Below are 21030 nucleotides of genomic sequence, written 5' to 3'. Positions count from 1 at the left end.
TCCTCCAGGTTCTGCAGGTGTTTGACTGTGTTCCGACCTGTGACCAAGATGTCGTCCTGGAAGACCATGGTTTGCGGAACTGACTTCAGTAAACTTTCCATGTTTCTCTGGAATATCGGCGCCGCTGATCGGTTTCCAAATGGGCATCTGTTATAAACAAAGCGACCTTCGTGCGTGTTGATGCAGGTGAGGGCCTTCGATGATTCCTCCAGTTCCTGCGTCATGCAGGCTGACGTCAGATCCAGCTTCGTGAACGTCTTTCCTCCCGCCAGCGTTGCAAAGAGGTCGTCGGCTTTTGGTAGTGGGTATTGGTCCTGCAGGGAGAAACGATTGATAGTTACTTTGTAATCGCCACAGATTCTGACGGTGCTGTCCCCCTTGAGGACTGGGACAATAGGACTGGCCCACTCGCTGTACTCGATCGGTGAAATGATGCCCTCTTGTTGCAGTCGGTCTAGCTCGATCTCTACCCTTGCTCTCATCATGTACGGTACTGCTCTCGCCTTGTGATGGATGGATTGCGCCCCCGGAATTAGGTGGATCTGCCCTTTTGCTCCTTGGAATTTCCCAATGCCTGATTCGAACAGCGAAGGAAATTTGTTTAAGACCTGGGCACATGAAGTGTCGTCAGCGGGTGATAACGCTCGGACGTCGACTCAGTTTCAGCGTATCTTTCCCAGCCAGCTCCTGCCGAGCAGCGTGGGACCATTGCCCGGTACCACCCAGAGTGGTAGCTTGTGCACCACTCCATCGTAGGAGACCTTTACGGTAGCACTGCCAATTTTTACAGGAATCAGTTCTTTTGTGTAAGTTCTTAGTTTCGTACGAACTGTAGTTAAGTCTAGCTTTGAGGCCTTGTTGCACCACAACCTTTCGTAAGTCTTTTTGCCCATGATGGTCTGGCTCGCCCCTGTGTCCAGCTCCATTGACACCGGGAGTCCATTTAGTTCAACATTCAGCATTATCGTGGTGAATGTGTGCACCCTATGTACCTCTGCCTCATCGTGATCCTCCATGGATCTGTCCTCCTCTGCAACATCGTGGTTTGCAGGTTTAGCAGGCTTTGCAGCTTGCCTGCACACTTGTTGGAAGTGTCTCATTGTTCCACAGCCCTTGCAAATATACCCTTTGAAGCGGCATGAATGGAAACGATGATCACCCCCGCAGCGCCAACAAGGTGTTAATGGCCTTGCATTCATCACCCTTGATGGTGGACTGAGTCATCTGCGGACATGCAGCTGCAGGTACATGTGACCTGCCCTGTACGTTACAATTCGAAAACAACATCACTTTGTTCACAGTACTTGTAGTAGCACTTGTATGCTGAGTGATTTGCTTCGTTTTGTCACTGGTGGCAATGATCGCTATGGCTTTACTCAAGGTTGGGGCCTCTAGTTAAAAGTTTGCGAAGTATGGTTTCGTGGCCAATGCCAAGTACGAAAAAGTCTCTGAGCATGTGCTCCAATTGTCATTCAAATTTGCAAGTCCTGCAAGGCGTCTTAGCTCGGCGACATAATTCACCATTTCCTGGCCTTCAGATCTTTTGTAGGTGTAGAACTGGTACCTCGCCATCAGAACGCTTTCCTTCAGGTTCAAATGCTCCCGGACCAGTGTGCACAAATCGTCGTACGATTTCTCCATGGGTTTCGCTGGAGAGAGCAGATTCTTCATGAGGCCATACATTGGTGCCCCATTGACGGTGAGGAGGATCGCCCATCGTTTGGCAGCACTCCCTTCCCCATCTAGCTCGTTGGCCACGAAGTATTGGTCGAGTCGCTCCACAAATGTTTCCCAATCATCTCCCTCCGAGAATTTCTCCAGGATGCCCACTGTTCTCTGCATCTTTGGGTTCACTATCTGTATCTCATCGCTAGTTGTTGAGTATGGAGAAATAGTCAGACTGAACACTGTGAGCTCAAAGTAAAGTGTGACCTTAGTCTTTTATTGCAGGTCTCCAGAGTGCCTCTCCAACCTGTGAAGCCTCCTTAAATACTTATGCTCCCAAGGAATTATGGGATCCCTTGAGACTCCAGGGGATGAGCCCTCTGGTGGCTGTACAGAGTAAATACAAGTCCACATATATAACAAAAGGGTTATGGGAAGCGGGCAGGGAAGTGGAGCTGAGTCCATAATCAGATCAGCCATGATCTTATTAAATGGCGGAGCTGGCTCGAAGTGCCAAATGGTCTACTCCTGCTCCTATTTTCTATGCTCTTTTGTTCTTATATGCTATGGCTACAAGAGCAGGTCAGAGACTGGGTATTTTGTGGCGAGTGACTCACCTTCTGACTCCACAAAGCCTTTCTAGCATTTACAAGGCACATGTCAGGAATGTGATGGATACTCTTCAAGTACCTGGATAAGTGCAGCTCCAACAACACTCAAGAATCTCGCCACCATCCAGAACAAAGCAGTTTGCTTGATTGGCACCCTATCCTCCACCTTAAACATTCACTCGCTTCATCACCAGCACACTGTGGCTGCAGGATGCACCATCTACAAGATGCACTACAGCAACTCGCCAAGGCTTCTGCGACAGCATCTCCCAAATCCACGGCCTCTGCCACCTAGAAGGACAAGGGCAGTTGGTGCATGGGAGCACCACCGCCTCCAAGTTCCACACTACCCTGACTTGGAAATATATTGCCATTCCTTCATCGGCGCTGGGACAAAATCCTGGAACTCCCTCCCTAAAAGCACTTTGGGAGTATTTTCACCACAAGGACTGTAGCGGTTCAAGAATGCGGCTCACCACCACCTTCCCAAGGGCAATTAGGGATGGGCAATAAATAATAAATGCTGGCCTTGCCAGCGATGCCCACATCCTGTGAATGAATTTTTAAAAACTAATAAAATCATTTTAACATGGTTGTTCTTTTGTGCTTTTGATTTCACTTTCTTTTTCTATTTTTCTCTTCTTCTCTCTGAAGATGCTGATTCATGGGTCTCACAGGTGCCAACAGTACCACACTCAAGCAACTATACTTCATGTGTGAACCTAAACAGTGAGTGCCAGTAGGCAAATCGACCTTGGTGGCATTACAGTGAGCTAGATCCCATTCCCAACATACCTTTACTTTTCAACAGGGGTCATATGATAGTGATAGGATTGGGAGCCCTTTCTGACTTTTCACCTCCCTAGACCTTGAACACCGAGACCAACTGTAGCACTCTAAATGCTACCTCAGCTGAGATCAGCCAACTTATGACAGGACAAAGAGCAGTGATTGAATGCCCTCCTGGACTGATGAGGAAGCTCTGGGGTTTTTTTCTAATGAAGACTGTAACTGCTCTCTTTAAGTTAACCATTTTACTCCCAAACCGTAAACTGTGCTTTACACATCTCAAAATCTACAAAATATGATTGAAAAAAATATTTTTGATAACCAATGTAGAAATATTTTTTCAATATTCTTTTGTATATTAAGAATCGACAGACGAATCAGAAGCTGACAGAATTAACAACAGTGGCTCCTCAGCCACCTACTCAGACTACTCACCTTCCCAAGGGTCTTCTGGTTCCTCTGGGGTACCTATCAAAGTCAGCACCTTGCAGACAGCAGTCAAAGATGGTGTGGCAGCTTCCTCCTGGGGAAACAGGTGCGTGAATTCATTAACAAGAGTATATTATAGTATAATTACCTTTTTAATCTTTTCACAGTCAGTCATTCTAGTTTTCTAATTATAGTGAATAAATTGCTTTGTCAGCTCTTCAAAATTTTCCTTTTTTCATTGAGAAATAAAACAAGACTGAAGACCTTGCTGCATATTACAGGACACCACCAAGGTTAAAGTGGCATGAGCAAAGACCATAAAATCATAGAATAGTACAACAAAAATAATAACTTGTATTTATATAATGCTTTTATCGTAGTAAAACGCCCCAAGGCACTACGAGTGTTATAAAATAAAATTTGACAGCCACATAAGGGGAAATTAGGGCAGATGACCAAAAGCCAGGTCAAAGAGGTAGGTTTTAAGGAGCATCTTAAAGGAGGAAAGAGAGGCAGAGAGGTTTAGGGAAGGATTAGAGAGCTTAGGGCCAAGGCAACTGAAAGCATGACCGCCAGTGGTTGAGCGATTAAAATCAGGAATGCTCAAGAGGTCAGAATTAGAGGAGAGCAGATATCTCGGGGCTGCAGGAGATTAGAGAGATTGGGAGGAGTGAGGCCATGGAGAGATTTGAGGACAAGGATGAGAATTTTAAAATCGAGGTGTTGCTTAACCGGGAACCAATGTAGGTCAGCGAACAGAGGGGTGATGGTGAATGGGACTTGGCACGAGTTAGGATACGGGCAGCCAGGTAGGGTAGAACGTCGGTAGCCAGCCAGGAATGCATTGGAATAATCAAGTCTAGAGATAACAAAAGCATGGAAGTGAGTTTCAGCAACAGATCAGCTGCGGCAAGGGTGGTTACGGCAATAGAGGTGGAAATAGGTGGTCTCAGTTATCGTGTGGATATGTGGTCAGAACCTCATTTCAGGGTCAAATATGACACGAAGGTTATGAAAAGTCTGGTTCATCTTCAGACAGATGCTAGGGATAGTGATGGAGTCAGTGACTAGGGAACAGAGTTTGTTGCGGTGATCGAAGACAATGGCTTTGGTTTTCCAAAATTTCTGCTCATGCGGTACACCACAGGAGGCAATTCGTCCCATCGCATCTGCGCTGGCTCTTTCGAAGAGCAATCCAATTAGTCCCACTTCCCCACTCGTTAAAGGCCCTATATAAATACAAGTTGTTGTTGTAGATAGCAGTTTAAGTGCAGAATTCTCAGCGGTCATTGTGGGTAGGTTCACATCCCAGACTGTTTTCCAAACCAGCTGTAAGAGATTGCAGAGTGTTCAGCAAACTGGAAAGTTTGGCAAATTGGTAGAATTATTTAATTAGGTTTTTGGACACTGTTCCCTAATTCTTTTAATGAATAATGGTCATAAGATTACAGATGATTTTCTTAAAGCTTTTAAACATATGGTCATGGGTGGATGACCAATGCCATGGGTTAGACACTGGCCTTTGAACTCTGGGTTCATTGGTTGGGATTGTGACATAAAACAAAAAGTCAGTGAATCACATCGCTCTGAGAACAAGTGCTCTGTTACTGTGTTGCACCACTATCTAGTGGCCCAACCAAAATCAACAAATGTCAGGCAAGTTTGAATGACAGCTGATACTTTGATGTTCTACTGTTAGAACTGCAGGAACAACTTAGTGCTGTTCAGTCTTTCTAAGTTAGTGGATAAATGAATTTTCAAATATCAAGAATTCTCTGATATGCATTCAAATATCTGATATTTCTCTGACTCAGCAGGTTAACACAGACATTTCAACAAAACATTGAAGCCAAACCTTTACTCAGCCAGAGGGAGGCAGTATCGACAGCAAGTCTACAACAGCATGCTGAGAGGCGCCCAGTGAATGATACTTTTTCTGATAATTGGAATGATAATTCACATTATGACAATACCGGTTTTGTTGCAGAAGAAAGCACTTCAATCTTAGAAACTCCCAGTGCCAACCCCTTAATAAGCACAAAATCGAGGAGCACATCTGCCCATGGACGTAGGCCATTAATGAGACAGGACAGAATTATAGGAGTTCCACTGGAATTAGAACAGTCTGTGCATTCGGTGCACAGTGTCAGAAATACACCAGAAACTGAAGTGCCTCCAAGCAATCCTTGGCAGAACTGGACTAGGACACCTAGTCCATTTGAGGATAGGACAGCATTTCCGTCAAAATTGGACAGTACTCCTTTCAGCAGCCCTATTCCCAACAGGAAAGATTCAGAACTACAGTCAGTGCGTGGAATTACTGAACTATCCAGCACGTATACATCAGGTGCTCCGTGGAGCTTTATCAACTCTAGAGAATCCAATTTAAGTAGAAGTCAAGTGGATAAATTCACACATATCTGCAGACCGGAGTCTGCCAAGAGTGCGATTATTGTCAGTAAAAGTACAGAGAGACTTGCACCAATGATGAGATCAGTTAAAGCTAGCCAGTTTAAGAAATCCCAAAGCATTGATGAAATTGACATTGGGGCCTTCAAGATTTACAATATACCACTGGATAGTTATGGCTCCAGCTCAGAAAATCCAGGTAGCATCGATATACCGGAGCAAATGCCAACACAAGAACAAGGTATGTCACGCAGCCATTCCGCTCCAATGTTGGATGAAGATTTATCAGAAACATATGGAAGTGGAAAGGCCTCTCAAAAGGGTCCTATTACAAAAAAAGTGTACCATTTTGACCAAAGTTTCAATCCCAAAGGTACAGTAAGTGTTAAACCTGAGAGAAGAGTAACCACTTCTTTTACACATAATGTTGACTATGGTGTCCAGCAAAGCAAAAATGTTTCAAAAGATCTCATCAGTCCACGCTCCTTCAGAGGTTATCCACCCATGGATCATATGTATTCATTCTCCCAGCCTTCAGTGAATGATGAACCAATTAATCCTCGGTTTTCAAGTCAAGGTGACAGGGCTGGATTCTTGAGAAGGGGTGACTCCCTGGCAACCTCCACAGAAATGGTGTTGCATCGAAGGATAAATGAAACTTCAGAGCTGCCACAAAGTGACAGATATGTCAGGACACATTTCAGAGGAGTTTTAGAACACCAGAACAGCGCATCATTGGTTGAGTCACAGTATCTCAAAAGAAATGGAAGATACGAAGAAGACTATTCAACATTCCAAGACATGAAAAATCAGGGTAGGAATTTCCAAGATAAACCTTTAACTCAGAGGAGGCCTTTGTCTGCAAGGAGCTACAGTACGGAAAGCTATGGGTTTTCCCAAACCAGGCCAGTTTCAGCAAGGCCTACCATGGCAGCTTTGTTAGAGAAGTTACCTTCAGATTATAACATCAGTAACTACAATGAAAAGCCTTCAGAGAGCAATGATATAAGGATCAGGTCTTCACAGTTGAAAGGAGATGAGAACTCTGCTAAAATTCCTCTAGACTGGAGACAACAACTGCTCAGGCATATAGAAGCTAAAAGGTTAGATAGGGTGAGTGTGCCTTTTTCTTTTCAAAAAGTTTCACGGGTCTAAATGTTACCTTTTTTCAATTCTCAACAAGTACCATTTGAAGCCATTTGTTTAACTCCTCTGATGGCTGAGTTGGTAAATTGGCTGGCAAGCATAAAACTGAACCATGCAGATCAGGAAGATCCCAAGTTCAATCCCTAGTCTATGCTGAATTAGTTGATCTCAGACAAGGTAGTGATGGAACATTACAATTAGCTACATAGCTACAGGTTACAGAGACAAAAATCACCCAGACTTGCAATCCTGTGACCCATGTTTGAAAGTGCGTGTATGTGGAGGTCAGATGAAGACGGGATTGACCTCAGCTGTGATGGTCAATGAATGAGCAGACTGCTCTCACATAGAAACCTTTAGGTAGCAGTCACAGGGTCTAAGTAATGAAAGAGCATTATGTCTCCCATACCATCTAGCATCTGTAATACCATAAGCCAGTTATCATGATTAGACAATCATAATTTTTTTTTAAATCTAGAAATCTGGGTCTGAATTGTCCTTTGAATTTCAATTTTGGGGCAGATTTGGGGTGGTGAATTAAGTTAAATGCGTTCTTAAAAACTCCCACCTCAAATCCACCATAAAAAACATTCTTCCTCTGAGACCTCTGCCACTGAGAAGGACAAGAGCCACAAAGTTTCAGAAACACCATCTTCTCTAAGTTCCCTTTCAAGTTGTCATTCTTTCCTACTTAACAATTGTGGTAGTAACATCACCACAAGGGCTACAGTAGTTCAAGGAAAAGCCCACCGCCACCTTCTCAGAGCAGCTAGAGATGAGCATTAAGAGCAGCTCTACCAGTGGCACCCACATTCCAAAAACAAATAAAATAAATAAAACTGAACCTGCATTCTCCTCCCAAAAAACTGCCAATTCCCATTTCCAATTCCAAATAAGACCTGCTAGAGATCCACTTGATCACATGTAAATGGCGTCGACAGCACATGGCTAACCCCTCCAATCCATTCCACCTGATTTCTACTTCAAACCTTCCCAAAATAATTACTGTAACTATATCCATGTGTGTAAGAACTACTGCAAGTTATCCTTAATGTAGATACCACACCAAGGAAACTATTTTGTGTGCTACTTCTGAAAGCTGATGTTTTATTTGTCTGCATAGCAACCCACTTAATACTTTGGGGTTGATTCAGGTCTTTTGCTGCTACTTTTACTCAGCAGCACTCAAAGTACTGCTTTGCATTCTAGACATGCATTGCTCATTCTTTTGATATGAAAAGGAGTAGGATAAAAACATGGAGGAGGCTAGATTAGAGGCTCAGAGTCAGGCATTACCAAACATCCCTTCATGTAAGGGGAGATTTAACCCCCAAGTGGGAAGCCTAGGTGTCTCAGTGGGAGGCCTGAATTATATTAACTGCCAAGCCTCATTTACATTCCATCACTCAGGTAAGTGACAGGGGGTTCAACAGGGTTTCATACTCAGCATGTCACTAAAATATAATCGGGATTCTATGTACATTACAGGACCCAGATTAGCATATATTAATGAGACTCCCACCTGAATCAGGTACCCGCTTCAGCCGCTATAAAAAACTGTAGGGGCAGGACTGGAGCGATTTTAACTCCCATTCCCCCCAGTTTTCGCTTAATGCAGGGAGTCTCACTCACCAGAGTTTATCAACCACGAGGTCTTAGTTAGTAACCCCCACAGCACGAGAAGGGTGTATAAGAAGGAAATGAAATGGAATGAGAGCACAACTGACAGCACAGAAATTTCAACAAATAAGCATTGACTCTAAATAAAGTCACTTCACAACAACCTGTTCTCTTCCCCACCCCCTCCCCTCCATCCCCATCGTCCGCCACACCCTCAAAAAGTCCCTCACTTTCCAAGATTTCTGCCGAGGTTCTTCCTGAGACAGAATTCGATATTTTCTATGCTATCATCCGATTCTTAAAGGTTGAAAGCAATCACAAATGAATTTGTAATGTGATCAAGCTGTCTTTACTTTAAACAACAATAAGTGCCAACAAAATCAATTCACTCTTTCTACAACTAATTCTTAACCTTTTGTACCAGCTAACTTACTCTAATTCCTAATCTACTACTCCTACAAAATCCTCCCTGAATGAAATGAGGTTGAGCGGTGGGTAGCTGGACTTGCATGCCAATTTTGGATTTGAAGGGAGAGAAGGCCATACTATAGGCCTGTGAGTGCCATGTAGACTTGTTTTGTTCAGGTCATGTATACCATGATGATGAGAGACAAAGGCGCTTTATTCCTTTAATGATATATCCCGATGGTTGAGCTGCTATCGTGCTCACCAGTGTCCTTTAACTTTGACCTCGTTGTGGTTTGTAGATCAATGGGAGGGCGATTAGTATGGGGCAGTCAAGCTCAAATGAGTATATTTCTGGTGCCCACCTGCCCCATGCAGCTGGAAATTCTGGTGCCTGCCCAGCATTGTAACGAGGTTACCCGGATGCTCCCCATCCCCTACGCTGAGCCCTGGCCAAGTTTATCTCGAGCCCCTGAGCAAGAAGGCCAATCTTGAAATGTTATTTGTAGGGATCTTCGGAGGTGTAGGCTGCATCCTTGGCCAGGGCCCAACTGATAGAGCCCACATCTGCCCCTGTGGAGGCTGGTATGCCTCCCTGCACCTGGAGTACCATCCTCCACAGACACTCCAGCTCTCAACCTAACTTAGTCTCAACTAAGTAGGGCCTCCCTGCCCCTGGCTCCACTTCCTTGGTGTAATTTGCCTTGTAAGAGGCAGACAGAGGGGGCAAATCAGAAATTCATGGAAACGGCGCAGCCCTGGCACAGCCAGGCCCCCACCTTTTCCTGGGGGTTTTCACTGATCTTCAACCAGTTACAGCAGGAAACTGGCAGAATCCCTGAGGAATTTTGACCCCTGAGTGTTGGCATGCTATCTAATCGTCAGGGAGGGAGGGATTACAGTTGTGCCCAATCCTATTATTACCCAATATTTGCACACACACATTTTCCAGCAAGAGTTACTGGATATTAATCAGGAGTTGGAACCCTCAATGATTCGTCCCCTCTCTTACCCACCAACTGGAGTGCCCATACTGCCACTCTGACTGTGGTCAGCTAACTCAGCAGAGATCAAGGATTGAATTGGTACTTTTCTGATAAGTGTGACACAGTTTCAGACTGCACAGTACCTTAGCTAGCAGCCATTAGAGGAGTTGTGTATAAAAACATAATACTACGGATGCTGGAAATCTGAAATAAAAACAGAAAATGTTGGAAATACTCAGCAGGTCAGGCAGCATCAGTGGAGAGAGAAACAGAGTTAATGTTTCAGGTCGATGACCTGGCGAAAGGTCATCCAGCTGAAACTTTCTGTTTCTCTCTCCACAGATGTTGCCTGACCTGCTGAGTATTTCAAGAGGAGCTATATATAACTTTTAAATAGGTGATGGGTCTCTGACATTTTTATGCATGGCACATTGAGTATTTTTGCCCCAGGAGAATTTTAACAAATGATCAAAATGGGAAACTGTGTTGGTATTTTTGTTACGAGCCAGACAAGCCTTAGAAATATTGCTTCACACCAACAGATACTGTTACTGCTTTCTCTCAGGTACATTGCATATAGTTAATTTTGATCCATTTTTACAACTATGAATAAAATGTGCCTTCTCTTCCTTTTTGCCCGAATAATTAAATTCAGTAACAAATAGCTGCTTTGCATCAGTGCATTTGTAGACAGTAACAACTATTAAAATAATTATCTCTTTTCTAGCTGCCAGAATTCTTTTCAGGATATCAACAGTAACTGCCGTGAATAATCACCAGGTTAAGACAGTGATTTTTGACTTTTATTTTCAAGTGGTTATTCAGTGGTTCACTTGAAGGTCAGCAGCATGGCTATTAACTGAATTGATTGCCTGTTGGCCTCTTGTGAAACAGTTGAAAGAGATATAACTATTTTCATTTTAATTGGTTAATTTGCACTCCTCCTTTCATGAAATCACTGATTCACATATGGTGCAGTTCCACAGGTACCCTTTTGAACCTTACCCAAGTGGCCATGCTTCAAGTGTGAGTTTTTAACATGACTGGTGGTAAAAACAGAGAGACAGACTATTATCTGAATGGTGACAGATTAGGAAAAGGGGAGGTGCAAAGAGACCTGGGTGTCATGGTACATCAGTCATTGAAGGTTGGCATGCAGGTACAGCAGGCGGTTAAGAAAGCAAATGGCATGTTGGCCTTCATAGCGAGGGGATTTGAGTACAGGGGCAGGGAGGTGTTGCTACAATTGTACAGGGCCTTGGTGAGGCCACACCTGGAGTATTGTGTACAGTTTTGGTCTCCTAACCTGAGGAAGGACATTCTTGCTATTGAGGGAGTGCAGCGAAGGTTCACCAGACTGATTCCCGGGATGGCGGGACTGACCTATCTAGAAAGACTGGATCAACTGGGCTTGTATTCACTGGAGTTCAGAAGAATGAGAGGGGACCTCATAGAAACGTTTAAAATTCTGACGGGGTTAGACAGGTTAAATGCAGGAAGAATGTTCCTAATGTTGGGGAAGTCCAGAACCAGGGGACACTGTCTAAGGATAAGGGGTAAGCCATTTAGGACCGAGATGAGGAGGAATTTCTTCACCCAGAGAGTGGTGAACCTGTGGAATTCTCTACCACAGAAAGTTGTTGAGGCCAATTCACTAAATATATTCAAAAAGGAGTTAGATGAAGTCCTTACTACTAGGGGAATCAAGGGGTATGGTGAGAAAGCAGGAATGGGGTACTGAAGTTGCATGTTCAGCCATGAACTCATTGAATGGCGGTGCAGGCTAGAAGGGCCGAATGGCCTACTCCTGCACCTATTTTCTATGTCTATGTCTATGTCTATGACTATTGGATTCTGGGGTGGGGTGCGGAGGGATAGCCCAGCTAAGCCCCATCCTCTCCTCATCTGATGTCCACACATAATCTAGCAATCAGGAATGGCAACCCTGGTTCTCATTGCTCTCTCTCAAACCCAGGAGCATTTTGGCCAATTGTAGCACCTTGCTCCCACCCAGGCTGAATTCAGCTGACTCATCACAGACCTGGATGAAACGTGAACCTGTCTAGAGGAATCCGTGTTCCACGTTTTTATTGAGTGTGCGAGGTTGCAGCCCCTCTTCAATATCTGAAGGGGTTGCTCCTCAAATTCTGATTGCACTTCAGTCCCACACTCCTGATCTTTGGACACCCTGTGCGGTGGGGAGCGGGCAGGTCGGAAGGCCTCCTTGTAGGACTGCTCCTGGGCATGGCAAAGGGGACCATCAGCCGGTCCAGGCAACAGGTGGTCGAGGGGGTCGTTCAGCCCGACTGCCTGCCTCTCTTCTGCGGTTACATCTGAGCCAGGGTGTCCCTGGAGATGGAGCACGCAGTGTCCACCAGTACACTCTTAGCCTTCCGCGAGAGGTAGGCGCCGGAGGGACTGGAGTGCATCATCACCCCCGACAACCAAATTTGAATTTGATTTGTTAGTGTCTAAAGTTTAATTTGTCTATGTTTGACGGTTTTAGTGCACCACCCCTCCCCCACCTTTTAGCCAGGGGACACTTGTATAATTTGTGTTTTTAGTGCCCTCAAAAAAAACCCCAAAAATTAAAAACAAGGGGGCACTTGTTTGAAAGTGTTTGGCGTGTGCTCCCCGTTTAACCAGGGAGCACTTGCTTAAAGTGCACAACTAAAATAGTTGAAACGTGGAACCTTTCTGATCTGTATGGCTCATTACCACAACGTGGTGGAGCATTTACCCTTCTGAAGTCAATAGAAACGTAAATCGGGAGAGGTGTTTAATGGGCAGCTGGGTCGATATTGTGTGTTTTACACTACCATCTTAAGTCAAAATTACCCCCATTGTGTTTTTACCTCTGGAACCAAGGTTCAAATCTAACCCAGACTGACGGGATGAAAGTATCTTCTGTCTGCTAGGCATAAGGGTCCTATATGAAATCAGAATAGGCAATCTCAAGCCAGTTCCTAGTTAGCAGAGATCCATAGCACAAAAGTTCACCTAATTTAAAAAAAAGAAAAACTTGCATTTATATAGTGCCTTTCATGACCACCGGACGTCCCAATGTGCTTTACAGCCAATGAAGTACTTTTGAAGTGTAGTCACTGCTGTAATGTAGGAAACACGGCAGCAAATTTGTGTAGAGCAAGCTCCCACAAACAGCAATATGATAATACCAGATAATCTGTTTTTGTTATGTTGATTGAGGGGTAAATATTGGCCCGGGCACTGGGGATAGCTCCCCTGCTCTTCTTCGAAATAGTGTCATGGGATCGATTACGTCCATCTGAGAGAGCAAACAGAGCCTTGGTTTAACATCTCACACAGCACTGCACTGGACTGTCAGCCTAGATTTTTGTGCTCAAGTCTCTGGAGTGGGACTTTAACCCGCAACCTTCTGACTCAGAGGCGAGAGTGCTATCTACTGAGCCACAGCTGACACACTTTTTGGCACCAATTTCAATAATGCCAACCCCACTGTCTCATAAATCTTGAGACAATCTCTTAAAAATCATGAAATTTGGTTAGAAATCATGAATTGCTATTTTTCCCCTACCCGACCTTTCGCTGGCCTTTGCTCCCGGAAAGGAAGCATATTCCACAACCATTGCTCCCAGACAGGAAGCGCATTTGGCCGTCACTATCCACTTATTGACATGAAGCTCTCCCGCTGCAGCTCAATTATTTAAAAAAAGGGCTTCTAGTAATAGGAACCCAACACTGCAGAATCAAAGCACATCTCAGACCCACCATTTTGCAGCATGCATAAAAACAATTTGGATTGTTTTCTCACTTCTTCACACACACACAAAAAAAAGTATTGCAATGCTACAAAAGCTATCCGATCCCTCAACCCCTTCTCCCAGGGATATTGGGATCCAGTTCTGTTGCCCTCCAATACATTACCCAAGTGGTTATTTTTCTCGAGGGTTGAGAGGAATCACTGATGAGCCAATTCCTATACGAATATGCCGCACACAGCGCACACCCCATCGCAATTGAAAGCACCCCAGCTGATTTTCCCCTGGCCAAGGGAACAGGGACCGACTGTCGTAGCCCCACCCCCTCCCTCCAACAACAGTACTCTTTTCCATTCTTCCTCACCCCACCTCCTCCACCCCACCCTTAACCCCCACTTACCATCGAGGCCGCTGGAACAATCCACTGGTTGGAGACAAAGGCTTGCTGCAGACCCAGAGACAGGCAAGTCTCTTTCTTTTCAGCCCCTTCACCCCCTACGAGGCCACATGCAAATGAACTCATTTACCGGAATCCTTCCCGGAGTAGATGACGCCAGTCCCGTCCTGTTTACCGCATCGCGAGGGGTCGAGCAGCCGTTGGCTGCCGCTTGCAAGAAGACCCAGACCGCGAAGCCGCCGACACTGACGCTGTTTCTCCACCAGCTCCTGTAGACAGCCATTCACGGCGAAAACAGCAAACAACCTGGTTAGCATCGCTTTTGCTACCACCAGTGAGCCCCCAATTCCATCCTCGCCTCTCCCCGGAGTTGGTTGGATTCCTTTCCGCATATTTTGTAACCTTGGACTGCTATCTCCGTTCGGACCTCTTCCTGCCGGTTAATTATTTTGAATCTACTCGCTTGCCCTCCCCGGAAAATAAAAAAATATCCTGATCCCAGGAGTAGACAGACCCCAGTCACAGAGGCAGATGCGAAGGATTTAAAACAGCCCTGAGCTCTGAAAATAAGAACATAAGAACATAAGAAATAGGAACACGAGTAGGCCATACGGCCCCTCGAGCCTGCTCCGCCATTCGATAAGATCATGGCTGATCTGATCATGAATTCAGCTCCACTTCCCCGCCCGCTCCCCATAACCCCTTATCCCCTTTAAGAAACTGTCTATTTCTGTCTTAAATTTATTCAATGTCCCAGCTTCCACAGCTCGCTGAGGCAGCGAATTCCACAGATTTACAACCCTCTGAGAGAAGAAATTTCTCCTCAGCTCTGTTTTAAATGGGCGGCCCCTTATTCTAAGCTCGTGCCCTCTAGTTCTAATCTCCCCCATCAGTGGAAACATCCTCTCTGCATCCATCTTGTCAAGCCCCCTCATAATCTTATACGTTTCGACTCCAGGAAGCGGACGACGAATGAAGGGAGACAGTGATTTTGCCACCCAGCCCTCAGGTTTCAATCAAAACTTAGCAAAACAATCCTCAAGCCAGTGATCTCACCCAACACAAGTTGCAAATGATGTCCAACAGAGCACATGCATAGTCCAACATTCAGGAAGGATAGACAGAAAGGAATAGGAGGTGGGGTAGCGTTGCTGGTTAAAGAGGAAATTAACGCAATAGTAAGGAAGGACATTAGCATCGATGATGTGGAATCTGTATGGGTGGAGCTGCGGAATACCAAAGGGCAGAAAATGCTAGTGGGAGTTGTGTACAGACCACCAAACAGTAGTAGTGAGGTTGGGGACAGCATCAAAACAAGAAATTAGGGACGCGTGCAATAAAGGTACAACAGTGGGCGACGTTAATCTACATATAGATTGGGCTAACCAAACTGGTAGCAATACGGTGGAGGAGGATTTTCTGGAGTGTATTAGGGATGGTTTTCTAGACCAATATATCGAGGAACCAACTAGAGGGTTGGCCATCCTAGACTGAGTGATGTGTAATGAGAAAGGACTAATTAGCAATCTTGTTGTGCGAGGTCGCTTGGGGAAGAGTGACCATAATATGGTAGATTAAGATGGAGAGTGACACAGTTAATTCAGAGACTAGGATCCTGAACTTAAGAAAAGGTAACTTCGATGGTATGAGATATGAATTGGCTAGAATAGACTGGCGAATGATACTTAAATGGTTGACAGTGGATAGGCAATGGCAAACATTTAAAGATCACCTGGATGAACTTCAACAATTGTACATCCTGGTCTGGAGTAAAAATAAAATGGGGAAGGTGGCTCAACCGTGGCTAACAAGGGAAATTAAGGATAGTGTTAAATCCAAGGAAGAGGCATATAAATTGGCTAGAAAAAGCAGCAAACTTGAGGACTTGGAGAAATGTAGAATGCAGCAGAGGAGGACAAAGGGTCTAATTAGGAGGGGGAAGTAGAATATGAGAGGAAGCTTGCTGGGAACATAAAAACTGACTGCAAAGGCGTCTACAGATATGTGAAGAGAAAGAGATTAGTTGAAGACAAACATAGGTCCCTTGCAGATAGATTCAGGTAAATTTATAATGGGCAAAAATAAATGGCAGACCAGTTGAACAAATACTTTGGTTCTGTCTTCACGAAGGAAGGAAGAAACAAATAACCTTCTGGAAATACTAGGGGACCGAGGGTCTAGTGAGAAGGAGAAACTGAAGGAAATCCTTATTAGGCGGGAAATTGTGTTGGGGAAATTGATGGGATTGAGGTCGATAAATCCCCTGTGCCTGATAGTCTGCATCCCAGAGTACTTAAAGGAATGGCCCTAGAAATAGTGGATGCATTGGTGATCATTTTCCAACAGTCTATCGACTCTGGATCAGTCCCTATGGACTGGAGGGTAGCTAATGTAACACCACTTTTTAAAAAAGGAGGGAGAGAGAAAACGGGTAATTATAGACCGATTAGCCTGACATCAGTAGTGGGGAAAATGTTGGAATCAGTTATTAAAGATGAAATAGCAGCGCATTTGGAAAGCAGTGACAGGATCGGTCCAAGTCAGCATGGATTTATGAAGGGGAAATCTTGTTTGACAAATCTTCTAGAATTTTTTGAGGATGTAACTAGTAAAGTGGACAAGGGAGAATCAGTGAATGTGGTGTACTTGGACTTTCAAAAGGCTTTTGACAAGGTCCTACACAAGAGATTGATGTGCAAAATTAAAGCACATGGTATTGGGTGTAATATACTGACGTGGATAGAGAATTGGTTGGCAGGCAGAAAGCAGAGAGTCGGGATAAACGGGTCCCTTTCAGAATGGCAGGCAGTGACTAGTGGGGTGCCACAGGGCTCAGTGCTGGGACCCCAGCTATTTACAATATAAATCAATGATTTCGATGAAGTTTGCAGATGACACTAACCTGGGTGGCGGTGTGAGCTGTGAGGAGGACGCTAAGAGGCTGCAGGGTGACTTGGACAGGTTAGGTAAGTGGGCAAATGCATGGCAGATGCAGTTTAATGTGGATAAATGTGAGGTTATCCACTTTGGTGGCAAAAACACAAAGGCAGAATATTATCTGAATGGAGGCAGATTAGGAAAAGGGGAGGTGCAACGAGACCTGGGTGTCATGGTACATCAGTCATTGAAAGTTGGCATCCAGATACAGCAGCCGGTGAAGAAGGAAAATGGTATGTTGGCTTTCATAGCTAGGGGATTTGAGTATAGGAGCAGGGAGGTCTTACTGCAGTTGTACAGTGGCCTCACCTGGGATATTGTGTTCAGTTTTGGTCTCCTAATCTGAGGAAGGACGTTCTTGCTATTGAGGGAGTGCAGCGAAGGTTCACCAGACTGATTCCCGGGATGGCAGGAATGATATATGAGGAGAGACTGGATCGACTGGGCCTGTATTCTTTGGCGTTTAGAAGGATGAGAGGAGATCTCATAGAAACATATAAAATTCTGACGTGACTGGACAGGTTAGATGCAGGAAGAATGTTCCCGATGTTGGGGAAGTCTAGAACCAGGGGACACAGTCTAAGTATAAGGGGTAAGCCATTTAGGACTGAGATGAGGAGAAACTTCTTCACTCAGAGTTGTTAACCTGTGGAATTCTCTACCGCAGAGAATTGTTGATGCCAGTTCATTGGATATATTCAAGAGGGAATTAGATATGGCCCTTATGGCTAAAGGGATCAAGGGGTATGGAGAGAAAGCAGGAAAGGGTACTGAGGTGAAAGATCAGCCATGATCTTATTGAATAGTGGTGCAGCCTCGAAGGGCTGAATGGCCTAAATGGCCTACTCCTGCACCTATTTTCTATGTTTCTATGTCTTTGTATCTGAGTCTATTCCAATCGTCTCAAATACACAGGGAAGCAAGAAAGACTTCTGATAGGAAAACCAACTCATGGGAGATTCCTAATGGCACAAAGCAACTCATAGACTCCTCTCTCGTCTCTCCTAGGCAGCCACTCGGAGTCGAGGATGACTTGCTTCCACATTAATATGAGTTCTCAGGTGACTGATGAGTCCAAAGCGGGACCTACAGTCTCTGTCGCAGGTGGGACAGACGGTGGGTGGGGTGCTTGGTTTGTTGTGCGCTCCTTCCGCTGTTTGTACTTGGCTTCCGCGTGCTCCCGACGAAGAGACTCGAGGTGTTTGGTGCCTTCCCGGATGCTTCTCCTCCATTTTGAGCAGTCTTGGAAAAGGGATTCCCAGGTGTCTGTGGAGGCTTTGAGGGTGTACTTGAAGCATTTCCTCCGCCCACCTGAGGCTCGCCTGCCATGCTGGAGCACTGAGTAGAGCGCTTGTTTTGGGAGTCTATTATCGTCCATCGGAGCTGATCGAGCGTGGTCAATCCTTCGATGCAGGCGATGTTGGCCTGAGCGAGAACATTGGCATTGGTGCGCCTGCCGTGCCAATGGATTTGCAGGATCAGATGACAGAGCTGATTAGGCAGTGGTCAGTCTAGCAGTCGTCAGCTCCTGTCTTGGCGCGAGTGATGCGGACGCCCTCGCAGTCCCTCGCTCGGACGATGACGTAGTCTAGCAGATGCCAGTACTTGGAGCGAGGGTGTTGCCATGAGGCCTTGTACTTGTCTCTATGACGGAGTAAGGTGTTGGCTATGACAAGACCATGTTCTCAGCATTTCATCAGGAGGAGGGTACCATTGGAGTTGTCTATCCATAACCCCTCTCTGTCGATCACACCTCCACAGAGGTCTGTCCTTCCCAATTCTAGCATTAAAGTTGCCATGAGGATCAGCTTGTCGCCCACTAGGGCTCAGGTCAGGGGCTGCAGATCCCTGGTTCAGACCCCATGTGTCCCATTAACAGCCAATCACAGGAAGCATGGCAAGATGAAGACAGCAGAAAAAAAGTGTGAGCTTTCGCTGTTGAATCTTGAGTTTGGGTGAATTTTAATTAAAAATCATGTGTGTCACGATTAAGTCATGAGAGTTGGAAATACTGCAATTAAGAATGCACTGGCAATCTCACACAGAGAGGTCAATGAGCGAAATAGAAATGTCATAGTAGTGCAGTCAGGGTTGCTATTCTGAGTATGGGATAAGTTACGTTTTTGGAGATTCAATCCATTAGCTGGCAGTACTAGATTTTACCTGAGATAGCTTCATGCTGGAATTGGTTGCTGGATTAGGAAAATGTTCTATTTACCAATACGAGCATCTTCACGCAGATGAACACACAAATTCACTAAAAATTAAAAGAGTTGATATTAGCTGAATCAATTTCATGACAATTAATTCTCCTTTAAAAGAAAAGTTCATTTTTGTAGCACCTCGTCACTTCTCTTGGATACATCGCGAAGTGCTTCATAATCAATTAATTACTTTAAAGCACATAAGTGCCGCTATATGGGCAAACATGGCAGCTGCCATGTTCACAACATGATCCTGCAGTCACAAGGATTTAGGATTCAAGGAAGTGCTTGTGAGGAACTTGCAACACTCTAATGTATATTCGGTATAGCGGGTAGTAGTCACTAAGGTTCAGTGGCTCCTAAACAGGGACCCAACTCTTCAGCCTAAATTTTCGGATTGGAACAATCGGATTTACTGGTTTGAGTGGCTGGAACTCTGCCTTTTTTCCTTTTTTTCTATGGTATTAGGTGCTCATAGATCTTTGTGTCAATCACTCTAACTTTTTCTGCCCCCAGCCCCACTGTCCACACCAATGGGAATGTTCCTCTCTTACATGTTTGGAATGAAAAGATGCCAGGCAGCTCAGACTAGATGAAGGGTGCTCTGTACTCACCCACTAGTACACCCACTGACTCCATCTCGCTTTCAAACCGATATTCACTTTTGAGTATCGGTCAAGACGATGGTGCCTCTGGGGAGTGCAGCCAGAGCCAATTCCAAGGCACCATGGGTGGCCCAGCTGCACAGGGGGGAGCGACAAAGAACAAAAGAGCCCTAGTGATAGGGGATTCTATAGTTAGGGGAACAGACAGACATTTCTGCAACTGTAGACGGAACTCCCGAATGGTTTTGTGCCGCCCTGGTGCCAGACTCAAGGATGTCACAGAGCGGACGCAGGGCATTCTGGGGGGGGGGGGGGGGGGGGAGAGTAAACAGCTAGAGGTTGTGTTCCCTATCGGGACCAACGACATAGGTAAAATGAGGGATGAGGTCCTACAGGAAGAATTCAGGGAGCTATGAAGAAAATTAAAGGGTAGGACCTCAAAGGTAGTAATCTCCGGGTTACTGCCGGTGCCACGTGCTAATGAGTATAAGAATAGAAGGATAGAGAGGATGAACACGAGTCTGGAAAGTTGGTGTAGGAGGGAGGGCTTTAAATTCTTGAGGCATTGGGACTGTTCCTGGGGGAGAGGGACCTGTACAGACCGAATGGGTTGCACCTCAACTGCGCCGGGACCAATATCCTCGTGGGGAGTTTTGCTAGTGCTGTTGGGGAGAGTTTAAACTAGCTTGGCAAGGGGATGGGAACCTGAAAACAAATTCAAAAGGGAAGGAAGTAAAGCAGAGATTGGATAGCAAGAATCTAGAAAACAAATCTGTAAGACAGAGGAAATAGGGCTTAGTAAATAGTAAGCAAGGAGATCTTCCTGTGCTGAATGGTATATACTTTAATGTAAGGAGTATAATGAATAAGGCGGATGAGCTAAGAACACAGGTAGATACTTGGGAGTATGACATTATAGCCATTACAGAAACAAGATGAAAGAGGGGCAGGTTTGGCAGATCACTATTCCTGGCTACAGGATTTTTAGACAAGATAGAGAGGGGGGTAAAAAGGGGGGTGGGGGGAGTGGTTGCAGTACTGATTAAAGAAACTATTACAGCGGTGAGGAGGGATGATATGTTAGAGG

At 45.1% G+C, this 21030-nt stretch overlaps 1 protein-coding gene across 1 annotated transcript in view; it reads left to right on the top strand.

Annotated features, from left to right (window-relative positions):
• lrrc7 (leucine rich repeat containing 7) overlaps positions 1 to 21030 on the top strand; it is a 480097-nt gene that overhangs the window by 386613 nt on the left and 72454 nt on the right. The window contains exons 17-18 of the mRNA XM_070886128.1: positions 3429 to 3600; positions 5309 to 7016. Of these exons, the coding sequence (XP_070742229.1) occupies positions 3429 to 3600; positions 5309 to 7016 (1880 nt within the window). The remainder of the gene's footprint in view (positions 1 to 3428; positions 3601 to 5308; positions 7017 to 21030) is intronic.

The sequence above is a fragment of the Pristiophorus japonicus genome, chromosome 8 (assembly GCF_044704955.1).
Source record: "Pristiophorus japonicus isolate sPriJap1 chromosome 8, sPriJap1.hap1, whole genome shotgun sequence".
In the NCBI taxonomy this organism is placed as follows: domain Eukaryota; kingdom Metazoa; phylum Chordata; class Chondrichthyes; family Pristiophoridae; genus Pristiophorus; species Pristiophorus japonicus.
Note: the sequence above shows the minus strand (reverse complement) of the source record. Positions and strands in the feature narration are given on the sequence as shown.